The sequence below is a fragment of the Onychomys torridus genome, chromosome 6 (assembly GCF_903995425.1).
Source record: "Onychomys torridus chromosome 6, mOncTor1.1, whole genome shotgun sequence".
NCBI classification, from domain to species: Eukaryota; Metazoa; Chordata; class Mammalia; order Rodentia; family Cricetidae; genus Onychomys; species Onychomys torridus.
The window spans coordinates 97153879-97166331 of NC_050448.1; the positions used below are offsets into that span (position 1 = coordinate 97153879).

The 12453-nt window shown below is 37.9% G+C and overlaps 1 protein-coding gene across 3 annotated transcripts in view; it reads right to left on the reverse strand.

The window, feature by feature from the left end:
* Positions 1 to 12453, reverse strand: part of Abcd3 (ATP binding cassette subfamily D member 3) — a 61340-nt gene that overhangs the window by 12782 nt on the left and 36105 nt on the right. For all 3 annotated transcript variants that reach the window (XM_036190535.1, XM_036190536.1, XM_036190537.1), the window contains exons 8-16: positions 12195 to 12251; positions 9758 to 9900; positions 6736 to 6805; positions 5338 to 5407; positions 5157 to 5254; positions 4971 to 5062; positions 3155 to 3246; positions 2998 to 3070; positions 1596 to 1659 (exon numbers count right to left, since the gene is read on the reverse strand). In XM_036190535.1, the coding sequence (XP_036046428.1) occupies positions 1596 to 1659; positions 2998 to 3070; positions 3155 to 3246; positions 4971 to 5062; positions 5157 to 5254; positions 5338 to 5407; positions 6736 to 6805; positions 9758 to 9900; positions 12195 to 12251 (759 nt within the window). The remainder of the gene's footprint in view (positions 1 to 1595; positions 1660 to 2997; positions 3071 to 3154; positions 3247 to 4970; positions 5063 to 5156; positions 5255 to 5337; positions 5408 to 6735; positions 6806 to 9757; positions 9901 to 12194; positions 12252 to 12453) is intronic.

Sequence of the window (12453 nt, forward strand, 5' to 3'; positions counted from 1 at the left end):
AGCAGCGGTGACCTAGAGAAGTGCTCCTCACCCTAGGCCTGCCAAGATTTACCAACCACGGCATAGTTCCTACTTCCTGTCACAGTTCCTGGCTGTAAAGGAGGCATGACAATGATACAACACTCACTTTGCATAACTAACATTTTCTATTTCTTAGTTACTTAAGACAGTAGATATATTTAGTAAATATAAATTAGTAAGAGCAGAAAACTAAAGAATTACCTAAGATTATAAGAGTTTAAAAACAAATCTAACAATATTCTTTATTTTATAAGCTATCAGAAAACATTTCAGTGAAAGCAGCTAAAATACATACAAATACATTAGCACAATGGGTACACACAGAGGAGGGTTCTAGAGCAAGACTGTCCAATACTGTCACACATGGCTATTTAAATCAAGCTAATTAAAATTAAATACTCTCTACAACTGAGTCTGATGACTGCACCTGCCATACTTCCAATGCTCAATACCCACCCTGGCCACAGAGCAGCCCAGAGTTCTCCTGGCCAGTGTGCTCTACAGGTTGGTATCTGGAACCATTTGTAGGGTAAGAATGTGTTACTAATTTTTAAGACTTCGAACTCAGAAAGTCTCAACAAATAACCTAAAACAGTAATCCTCAAACTTCAAGATACAAATCACACAAAAACAGTCACGGACTGCCTTTTCATTTTACCTATCGTATCACCAGTTTAATTAGGAAAACACACTGAATCTATATCACTGTTTACTTGACTGACAGCCTACTGGCTACACGAGGTGCAACTGTACTGCTAGCTTTTCAGGGACTAGTGAGATGGCCAAGGAGGTAAAGACGCTTCCTGCCAAGCCTGATGACCTGAGTTCAACTCCTGGAGCCCATATAGTAGATAAAGAGAACCCACTCACTCAAATTGTGTTCTGACCTTGACGTACTTAATATGACATGTGCTCCACCCCCCAAAATATATAAATAAAATGTAAAGAGAGAGAGAATGACCTTGTATTGTTTGTATAGATATCAATCTTCCTGCATATCAACACCTCCCTCCCCAAAGAGACTTTTGATTTAGTTTTTTATTTAAGGTGATTAAAACTGTATTTGCACGTTTAAGTTTTCATTATACATGGTAAATCAAATTAGATACATCTTTTTGCCACAGACTTTATTTGCAAAAAAATTTGTTTGAAGATTATTTTTTCATTTGTGTATGTGCATGCCTGCATAAGTTTATGTGTACTATGTGTGTGCAGGAGCCTGCAGAGACCAGAAGAGGATGTCAGCTCTCCTGGAACTGGAGTTACAGACAGTAGTCAGCTGCCATGTGGGTGCTGCGAACAAAAGCTGGTTCCTCTGTGAGAGCTTAAGTTCTAACTGCTGAGCCATCTCTCCAACAAAACAAATTGGATGCAGTAGGAATCCCTGAAATTTTTAAAGCCCAGTTAATTTTAAGAAAAATGAGATTTCTAGATGGTTCAAAGAGTTACTTTCAAATATAACAGTATGGTTTAGATAGAGACAACTCAAACCTTAAAGTTAATTTAAATATTCAAATTTCCAGTTCATATTTTGAAGATAATTTAAACTCTTATATGAACATTTAAAAACTTACTTCAAAACTAAGATCTCGGATCAAGATATCTCCATTTGGTGTTGCTAAAGGTACATGATCAAACCTGGTAAGGACATTAATAAAAAAAGGGAAATTAAAAACAAGTAAGGAACTCAAAAAACTCAATACCCCAAATAGAAATAAGCCAACACAATAAAAACCATTCAGACACTAATAAAAGGACACATTCAGAAGACAAAACGCAACTGAAAAGGGTCTCGAGATCTTAACCAACAGAGAACTGTGTCTCAAGACTCAATGAGAGTCACCCTGTCAGGACAACAGTTATCACGACGAAGGTAAGTGCTGGCGAGATGCAAAGGAATGGGAACCTTTAACCACTGTTGGTAAGAATGTAATGAACAGCAATGAGAGGAAAACAGCATGGAGGGTCCTCAGAAAAGTAGACTTAACTGCTATAAGTTCTCTGCTCGAGAGACAATCCTATTCCAGAGAGATATCCAAAGGAAATAAAATAATTGTCACAGAGTGGTATCTGCACTCCCATACTCACTGCAATCTTTATTAAATAAACCAAAAGGGGAAACTCCCTTAAAGTCTTTCAAATGATAAAAAAATAAAGAATATATCATATGTGTAAGCATACACTCATACAAAGGAGTATTATCCAATCTTTTTTTTAAAAAAAGCAGCACTTGCTGCTCTTGCAGAGGACCCAGGTTTGGTTCCCAGCACCCATCAGGTGGCTCACAAACACTTGTAGCTCCAGTTCCAGGAGATTCAGTGCCTTTTTCTACTTCTACATGCACCTGCACAAACAAGGTACACATACAGACAAGTAGGAACACACAAGCACATAAGTAAAAATCCGTTTTAAACTTTCAAAACCACAACTTATTTTTAAAAGAACTGAATCAGTCATTTTTGATGGTAGAGAGCATCACGGTAAACAAAGTAAGACAGAAAAAGAAACACAGTTCATATATAACTTATATGCAGACTCTAAATCATTAAATTCATAGAAGAGAATGTTGCTAGGGACTGAGGGAAGGGGAAACAGAAGTGGTGTCATTCAGAAAGTATGAAGAAAGATGAGTAAGTTCTAGAGGTCTAACCAGCAGCATAGGGACAACAGTTAAAAATGCTCTACACACATGAAATGGCAAGTAAATAAATACATACATACACATGTTCAGATGAAGAGACAAGAGATACAATAATTTGCTGGAATATGGACATTGTTTTACAGTGTGTATGTAATATTAAAACATCAAATTATAGGCTTTAAATATATATAACTTTTATGTCAATGATACCCCAAAGCTATTTAAATTTTTTCAAGTCAATTTTACATTACACATGTAACTACAAGCTGATGAGAAAGGCTGCCATGAAGTGTAATAAATGCATATAGTACAGCACAGCCTTTTCCTGTACATACTTTATAATGTTGTCTGCATTGATGACTTCTCCAGTACCAGGTATCAAGGGACTAACTTGTGCTCCTTCATTACCTTAAATGGAAAACAATTATTAAAACATCATATATTAGGAGTAACTTAAGAGCTGTGACTACAAACTGTGGTGTTTATATTTACCCTTTTCCTGCTGTGATACCATCGTGCGTTCATATCTGCCATGATTTAAATCCTTTAGTACTTGCATTAATTCTGTAATCCGAGCCGTAAAACTAAAATTTAACAGAAACCATAATCAAAGTCCAGGGTATTACTACATCTTTTATATAATCTGAAATGTCTAAAATTATAACTTAGCTTAAGGGACATAAAAGAAGTCTCATCAGCATAAAATATTAATGATAACACATGTGTCCTATTTTGCTTCAGTAAAAGAGAAAGGAAAAATAAGGGAGGAGGCTTCACAGGCTCCTCTTCTCAACAACACCCCATTAAGAGGCAAGACAACAGTGTTTCCCTTTGTCAAGTAGTCTTGTTAGTACAGTTTGCAGACCCAGGAAGGTTGGGTCCTAAGCTGCTGGAGTGACTTCTTGTCACATCTAATACTTTCTACCAGGAGGAAGGATTCACTAAAGGCATACTACTTCTCTCTAAATGGGGAAACTGAAGCTATTTCTGCTCTCATACTCTGAAGAAGGGAAAAGATGAAGAATTCTGAATATATGATCGAGTTCATGGGAGAACAGAAATCAATCCAGTAGCAAGAAATTGGGGAATATAAGAAGGTCATGGCCGAGCAGTGGTGGCGCACGCCTTTAATCCCAGCACTCAGGAGGCAGAGCCAGGCGGATCTCTGTGGGTTCGAGGCCAACCTGGGCTACCAAGTGAGTTCCAGGAAAGGCGCAAAGCTACATGGAGAAACCCTGTCTCGAAAAACCAAAAAAAAAAAAAAAAAGGTCATGAAGGTCAAAGAGAAGTTTTCTTATCACAGAAGCAAAGGGGGACAGTTATTTGTTTGTTTATTTGGTGCAAATAACAAGCAGAAACTCCCAAAAGGAAACCTTGGGAGGTGACAGGTACCAATTACACTCTTGGTGTTGATAGTTTCAAAGAAGCATACTTGTTCTTATATTCATGATTTTGTGTGCATTAAATATGATGTTTTTAATATACCAATCACTCCTTAATAAAACGTTTTTTGTGGGGAGGAGAAAAAAAAAACCTGCAAGGAAAACCGACATGGATGAACTCATACAAGTCTGAGGAAGTTACTAACAAGTACAGCACATAGCAGCTTCTCGAGAACAAGGCCTCGCAGTGTTTACCTCTGTCTTGTTATGAAGACCCTAGCAGCTATGACAGCAGAGAGAACACAGGAACAGATAGCCCTACGAAAAAGCTGAGGGCGGCAAATTTCCTTAGACAATTCAAAGTCTGTGGCACTTTCATAGCCTGGGACGGTTTGAGGCTTCTGCCTTCTATTTCAGCTTCTGAGGTTCAATCCTATCCCGTGATCTAAAGCAGCTTTGCTACTGGGTAACACATCTACAACGACCCACAGATGCCACAGGTAACTGGTTTATTCCACTAAAATCAACCTCTATGTATTTATTTAGCTAAGTTGTTAGTATAAACCCTTAGGGGCAAAACTCTATAGTCGAGAACAAAAATGTTCAAATGTGAAACTTCTATTTACTAACTTAAATTTCTGTAAGAAAGGGCTGCAAGAATTATCATTTTCCAACTTATTCGAGGCCAGAGTCTGTGAAACACAGCAAACATAACACTATTCTGAATAAGATTCAAAACAACTGTCTACAGGAAGCACAAAAAGTTCACTGAGAGAGAGGTCTTCCTTAATTTTCTACCCAAACCAGCTTCCTAGAGTAGGAAGGGTCAGTCGCTCCCTGGGTACGTAATCTCAACTGGGCACCACTATAAGAACAATATACATTTACAATTGATTCAATGCATTACTTATTATTACAGATCTTACCCAGCCAGTCTAGTCATTTCACGCCCAGCCAAAACTATACGGCCTAGAGCTTGAGACATTCTTAAAAGCATTCTTCCACTTTGGTAGTAATCCTTAAAGAGAAACGAGCATTAGATTTGGATCACATTTCTAAAACAAAATCAAAGCCTTAATGTGAATTTGTCCTCATCAGTGTTACTATCTCACCTCCAGGAGCTCTGAATGTGTGCTATGAAGGTGCCGAGGATGGGAGAGATCCAGGAAAGGACGACTGACAACCAGGTACCCGACCACAGTGGCAACATCTGGAACCAGACAGTTCAGCTAAGTCCCATTACTTCACTTGCCCCCAAATCATGCTGCACCATCTCTTTTAAAACATACTTACATTTGGCAATGATGCTATCAATGAAACCCATAGAAAACCGGAAGAAAATGAAATTATGTAGGTGTTCCACCTGAAAGAAAAAAAATGTATTTTTTTCTTTACAAATAAAAGAACTAGTTTTCCCTAAGGATAAAGCACAGTTAATTTACAAACAGGTACTGAGTAAGCTATGATTTATCACTCTATTAGACACCACACAATGAGCACAACACCAAGAAAAAAGCAGATTCCAAACACACACCCCAGCAACCATTACTTAACAACAACATATTACACATAATAGTATAATGCTGTTTACAATACTGCTAGAGACATACAAACTCATCAGTCACTAAAGCAAAGAAGAATGAGAATTCATTTCAAATAGGCTTATCAGAGAAGGTAAAGCTGTAATAAGCTGTTAGTATTTGGGCTGAAAACCCCCAGGCTGAGAGAGCAATGTGAAAAGCTGGTCAGTGAACACCAGTCTTAAGGAAAGGAGCTTTAGATGCTCTAATCAGTGAGCACTCTAAAAACTCAAGTTACATTAAATAGCAAAAATACAATTTTTGAAATAGCCTAAGACAATGCTTTAGTATTTATAAAATATGTACTTAATATCACAATTTCCATTAAAATTTTAGCTCCCTAGAGACAGGATTTCATCTACCATGCTCACCACCTAATTATAATTAGCACCTAATGATGGCACCTACCAAGCATCCTAGCTGATACTCAGTATCTGCTGAATGAGTAAAACTATTTGAATTCAAAATTTCCAAGCACCAAATAAACAAAAACTGTTTTTAAAAAAATCCCTATATTCCAAATCAAAGGTCACTTGCATTATCAATCAAGTTTTATTAGCATAGGCACACCCACTCACACTTATTATTAGTTCCAACAGAGACTATGTGGGCAGGAAATATAATATATATATATATAACTATCTTGTCCTTTTTAGCTGATTCCTGCTCTATAAAATATTCTCCACTAATCTGTGGGAGCTATTAACTTAACCATCCAATTCTTTAGCAACTACTGCAAAAATGCACAAGATTAATATTTTAGTAAATCATCCCATTTAATAAATGGAGAATTTAATGTTAATGCAATAGTTTTAAACTCATTTCTAGTTTAAAACACAGTATAAAGACTTGTTATTTAAAATACATCTTTAACTATGTATTCATACCTATGTAAGTGTACACACACACACACAAAACATGTGACCCTCAAGTGTTTTGTTTTGTTTGGTTTTTAAAGATAGTTTCTCTGTGTAGCCCTGGCTGTCCTGGAACTCACTCTGTAGACCAGGCTGGCCTCAAACTCAGAGATTTGCCTGCCTCTGCCTCCCAATGCTGGATTAAAGGTGTGCACCACCACCACCACCTGGTTACCCTCAAGTCTTTATCTTACCAGTTTTCGGAAGACTGAGTGGATTGTCTGCTTTTCTCGTTTATTCCCATTGTAAAAGGCAATTTCTTCACTATTAAAGAAAATAATTCAGCAATTAATGGCAATGGTATCTCACCCTGAAATGTAACTGAAATGCGGTGTTCAATGAGTGAACATTTATATTTGTATGGACATCTTGGTCCAGTGCGATGGCTCAGGGGTAAAATGAGTGCTGTGCAAGCCGGCCAACCTGAGTTCAATCCCGACACCTACAGGAAGGTAGAAGGAGAGAACAAGCTCCACAAAGCTACCCTCTGACCTCTAAGAGCACTAAGCAGCAAGCTGCCTCCTCAATAATAGTAAAACAAATGATAATAAAGAGCAATATCTGTCACTAAGAGAATATTTGGCATAAGCCAAGCCAGGGACTGGAACTGAGATCCAGTTTCTAGCAAAGCTTTAGGAGTACATGGGCACACACCTGACTGGATCACAGACTGGACTATAAGCTACCTGTATGTAACCTGGTGTTAAAGATGAAGTGAGCAAATGCTCACAAACTGTAACTGAGGCAGAAGAGGAAGACGCTTTGATATAAAGAAAGATTAGTCTGGGATGGACATTATAGACCACATGTTAAATTGCAGACCTAACCCAGAGAGAGGAGAAAAATAACAAAAAAAAATACAAGTAGTGCTGTTCTGACCCAGAGCCTTTGAGCACTGAAAAGCCTGAAGTCCCGACAGTGCTGCAGCGTCCTCAGGGCTAGGTGCACTAAGGAGCTCTTGTTATTCCTCAACAATGTCCTGAGAGGGTGAATGGGTCCACAAGGGCCAAAAGATCTTCAGCAGGGAAAACCAGTTCCATACAGATGAAAAAAGGCTCAGGATAATTAGATACATTCTTTAGAAGCCAGTACCTTACAGGTGAAGAAAGACTAAATGTAGCTTTACGTTCTTTAAAGTCACATAACCAGCAGAGTTCAACAGCTGAAATTATCACTCTTGTCTAAACTAAAGCTTATATTCTACTCTGTAAATACGATGTAAACTGCCAAGTAAAGGACTTCCGAAGTTACAGATGGTTGAGCCACCATGTGGGTGCTGGGAATCAAAGCCAGGTTCTCTGCAAAAGTAACAAGTGCTCTTAACCAGAGCCACCTCTCCAGCCCCCACAAAGTACTTCTTACAGCACCAGAAAGTAAATATCTACATGGAAGCCCAAATACCACAGCTCAGATACCTTGAGAATATGTGTGGGGACCAGTGAGATGGCTAGGCAGCACTTGTATGCAGGTTGACAATTTGAATGCCATCTCTGAACTCAAGGTGGCAGGAAAGAACTGAGACCTCCACATAGGTACTATTATGCATCTGTGAATACAATCTATAATCAAAGTGACACTGGATAGGGATATGAGGTCGTTTGAATGAAAATGGCCCCTACAGGTCCATAGGGAATAGCACAATTATGAGATCTGGCCTTATTGGAGTAGGTGTGGCTTTGTCAGAGAAAGTGCATCACTAGGGGGTGGGCTTTGAGGTCTCAGAAGCTCAAACTAGGCCTACTGACTCAATCAGCTAATTCCTGCTGCCCACAGATCCAAATGGAGAATTCTCATATATTTCTCCAGCACCATGTCTGTCTGCATGCCACCATGCTTTCTGCCATGATGATAATGAACTGCAAGCCCACCCCAATTAAATGTTTTCTTTATAAGAGCTGCCATGGTTATGGTGTCTCTTCACAGCAATAGAAACCCTAACTGAGACAGGGTGGTATATAAGGCAGGACAGAGCCAAGAGGATAACCAGCAAGAGCCACAATTCCAATCCTACTGTGCCCTTGACTGCTCTGTCCTAAGGATTCTTATGTGACACAAGCAATGTCTCTACTATGGGAGCACGTTTGTTTTCTAGCTAAAGCATCCCATAAACAGCTTTTCACTAGTTATACCTATTATTCCCCTGCTCTCCTAGAGCATGAAACTCCACATATAAAATTAATATGATTTTAACAAGGAAGCAAGAGAAGAGGACACTATTTTTTGTTTGTTTGTTTGTTTTCAAGACAGGATTTCTTTGTGTAACAGCTATGGCTGTCCTGGAACTTGCTCTGTAGAACAGGCTGGTCTCGAACTCAGAGATCCACCTGCCTCTACCTCCTGAGTGCTGGGATTAAAGGCGTGTGCCACTACCACCTAGCTGGAAGAGGAAACTATTAAGAGAGAAATCTCCTAGGGAATTCTGTAACTTCCTATAGAGTAGCCTACACAGTATTACATAGATACTAGGACCCTCAAAATTGACTTAAAGTTAGCAGATAGACACAAGAAAATTTACAGCGCATCCTAGCTCCTGATCAAAACCTGAGCCAAACGCATATATGTAGAGTTAATCCTCATAACAACTCCATTATTTATCTAGGAGAAAGTAAAGCTATGAATAACTTGCTAAAATCATGTAATATAGAAAGAATTGATAAGTAGAAAGGGTACATTTTGAAACTATTATAGATGGCTTCAATACCTACATTTTTTTCATCAAATTTAAGATTTCAAAACTGTCCAGAGGTCTAAGGGCATCACTTCAATGGAAGAGTACCTGCCTGAATTCAAGAGATCCTGAGGCTCCCCTTCTCCCCACCAAAAAAAAAAAAAACTATCTGGAAAACAGAATCACTGAGCACTGCAAAACAGTCACAACTTTAAAATGTCTATGGATAAGTTAAGGCAAAAGTTTCTTTGAATAAATACAAACAAATTTGAATTATATCAGGACTCAACTTTAAGACGAAACTCACAGAAAATTGGTTAACAAAAGATATGAAGAGGTAAATGAAGGAAACTACATGGCTAACAGAAAGAGGGCTTGAAACATGAAGGATTTCTACTTTATAAAACTAATATTCTTCATAAAGCTTATTTGCAAAATAAGTAAACACCACACTATTTTAGTAACTATATTGCTAGACTTTTAATATAACTGACATCAATTTCCACAAAAAGAAATTTTCTCTATAGTTCTAGAACGTTTCTCCTTACCTATTTGTGATAAGTCGAGAATTAACATATCTATATTCTCCTTCATACTTCTGCTCTGTTATTGTCATCTTGCCAATGGGTCTTCTAAGTCGAGTGAGGAATAGCCCAGAAACAAGCAAGTAGGCCATCATGCTTGCTGGGCCCTATGGATAACGAGAGAGAATGATACACGGAGCTCAAGGACATGGCAATAAAAGCACGTGTAGGTCTGTAAGTAACAGACTGAGAAGAGCTCAGCCTTTGCTTATTTTCCTTCCTTTCTGGGAAACAGAACACCTGTCTCCACCTTTCTGTTACACCCACCACAACTCCTGTAGCTCCCCTCCCCAGCAACTGTTCCCCTAAAACCGCTCCCAGAACATCTCTTCTCAGTACCTAACACTCTTCCACTGGGACCATCTCAACGTTCTCTCCAGTCCACACATTCTCGGAGCTCTGTTTTACATTCTATTTGAATGTTAATATTCCCCTCGGTTCCTTCCTAACTCTTGTCTCATCCTAAATTTATACTTCTAGGCCTATCATTTTTAGAGTACATGGTATTATTGCCAAGTATGTGCCATACATCCTCACCCGAACAATGTATAGGTGCCTTAAGGATACTTCGTTAAACCAGCTATCAGCCTTTCCCTGCTTGCACACTAAGCTTTTGTCTTCTATACTTTACAACTCTGTAAATGACCTCACTGTACACCGACAATCTTAGAAGATGCAACCAGTTCCCCAACTACCCTTAATTTCTACACATCTCTCATATTCAAATCAAATTTATCCCAAACAAAACTGTTTTCCTGGACATGCCATTCAGAGGGGCTGTTTTTACATAAGTTTAACATAACTAATAGATATCTAAGTATCTCTTCAAAACAGTCAAACATCAGCTCCAATTCTTCCAGGCACTAAATACTTCCCTGAAACTTCCATTAGTGGACATTCTCACTTCATTATAATTGCCTGAATAACTACTTTTTTAAAAACATTGTAATGTTTAAACTTCGGCAGGAACTGACTCACCTTTTATGGCTAGTACAATGTATATGAACATATGTACCAAGATTTTTCAAAATTGTACCTGAATGATTCAAAACACTTCAATAAAAACAGCACATGAGCAAAGGTGATAACTGTATTTTTAAAATGCTGATGCAGAATTGTACATATTAATATGTACAAGAAATATAAATTACAGTATAGAAACTAGAAAAATTAGGTTTATTCACTCTTATGGTACAGTCAGCTAGAGAATGATTAAACCTGGATCATAGGGTAGTGAAGAGAAAAACAGGGAATTCAAACAGGGAAGCAATAAAAATAACCAGGCAAATTATCAATCAACCACAAAATGAATGTAAAGATACATATACATAGGTACTTAAAACCAACACACTGTTATGTGATTTGCTATAAATATGTAACAACTATAAAGTAACTATTCAAGTTAGATATCAATAAGAAAGAAAGATTCTTGTCACCATAAATGTCAGAGACAAGAGGATAAGGCTCATGGACTAGTCAATATTTATATTAAAAACACTTCTGAAATGAGTATTTTTTCTGAATATATTGATGATTTTATTCTAAGTTTTTATTAAAATTATTTGCTGCCAAGTCTCTTTAGATGTGACTTTGAAACAATAAGTACATGCGTGTTCAATGTACGTAGTATGTGCTTAAATACTTCTAGCTATTATTGTGAAAAAAATTTAAGTAACTAATTTAATAAATATTAAAAAGCCAAATTACAATACTTTTAAAGCCTCCAGTATAGTATTATTTTACAACCAGGTCATATTAGGTATAATGTGAAGATGTTCCCAAGCTTAATTTTTTTTTTTCTTAGACCTTCATAATGATCACAATATAGTATTACAGATTTTAAAATGTAGAACAGGGGTAGCTGTGAGATGACTCATCACTAACAGGCTTGAGGACCAGCCAGCCCAAACCAGTAAAAAAGATACTTTCTGACAGCCAACCTGGGTCTGCCTAAGAGCCTTAGCAACAGCAGCTGAGACATGATCTGGACCAATGAGAGGCAGCCATGTCACAACAGCAGATGCATATTCATCAGACCTTCACTCAGAGTGGGGTGGAGGGTACATAAGGCTTGCCTCTTCCTGAATAAACTGAGCTTGTTGTTTTGACATTCTCCCAGAGTCTGTGTCATTGACTCTGTACCTACTTGGCTCCCTCCCACAAAGGGAACAACAGCACAGGACCCTGACACCGGTAGCAAGATGGCTCAGTGGGTAAAGACATTTTTTGCCAAGGCTAAGCTCAATCCCTGGGACCCTACATGGTGGAAGGAGAATATAAAACTCCTATAAGTTCTCCTGTGACATACGTGTGTGTGTGTGTGTGTGTGTGTGTGTGTGTGTGTATGTGTGTGGTGTGCGCATCTATACAAATACAAATGAAAGAATGAAAGTGGACTCACCTGAGCTCCAATTGCACTTGTTAACTTGAAAATATACAAAACTATGTCTAAAAATGGCTGTAAAATAAACATTAGAATATACAGAATTAGAGCTCTTAAAATGGAGGTATCTCAAACAATGACTACTAACTATCAAGTGGGAAAAATACTTCTCTTCATCATTAAGATAGCTCTATTAGGATAATTACCCATTAGTAACACAGTAACATTTAAAAAATTACTTAAGGGGTTGGGGATTTAGCTCAGTGGTAGAGTGCTT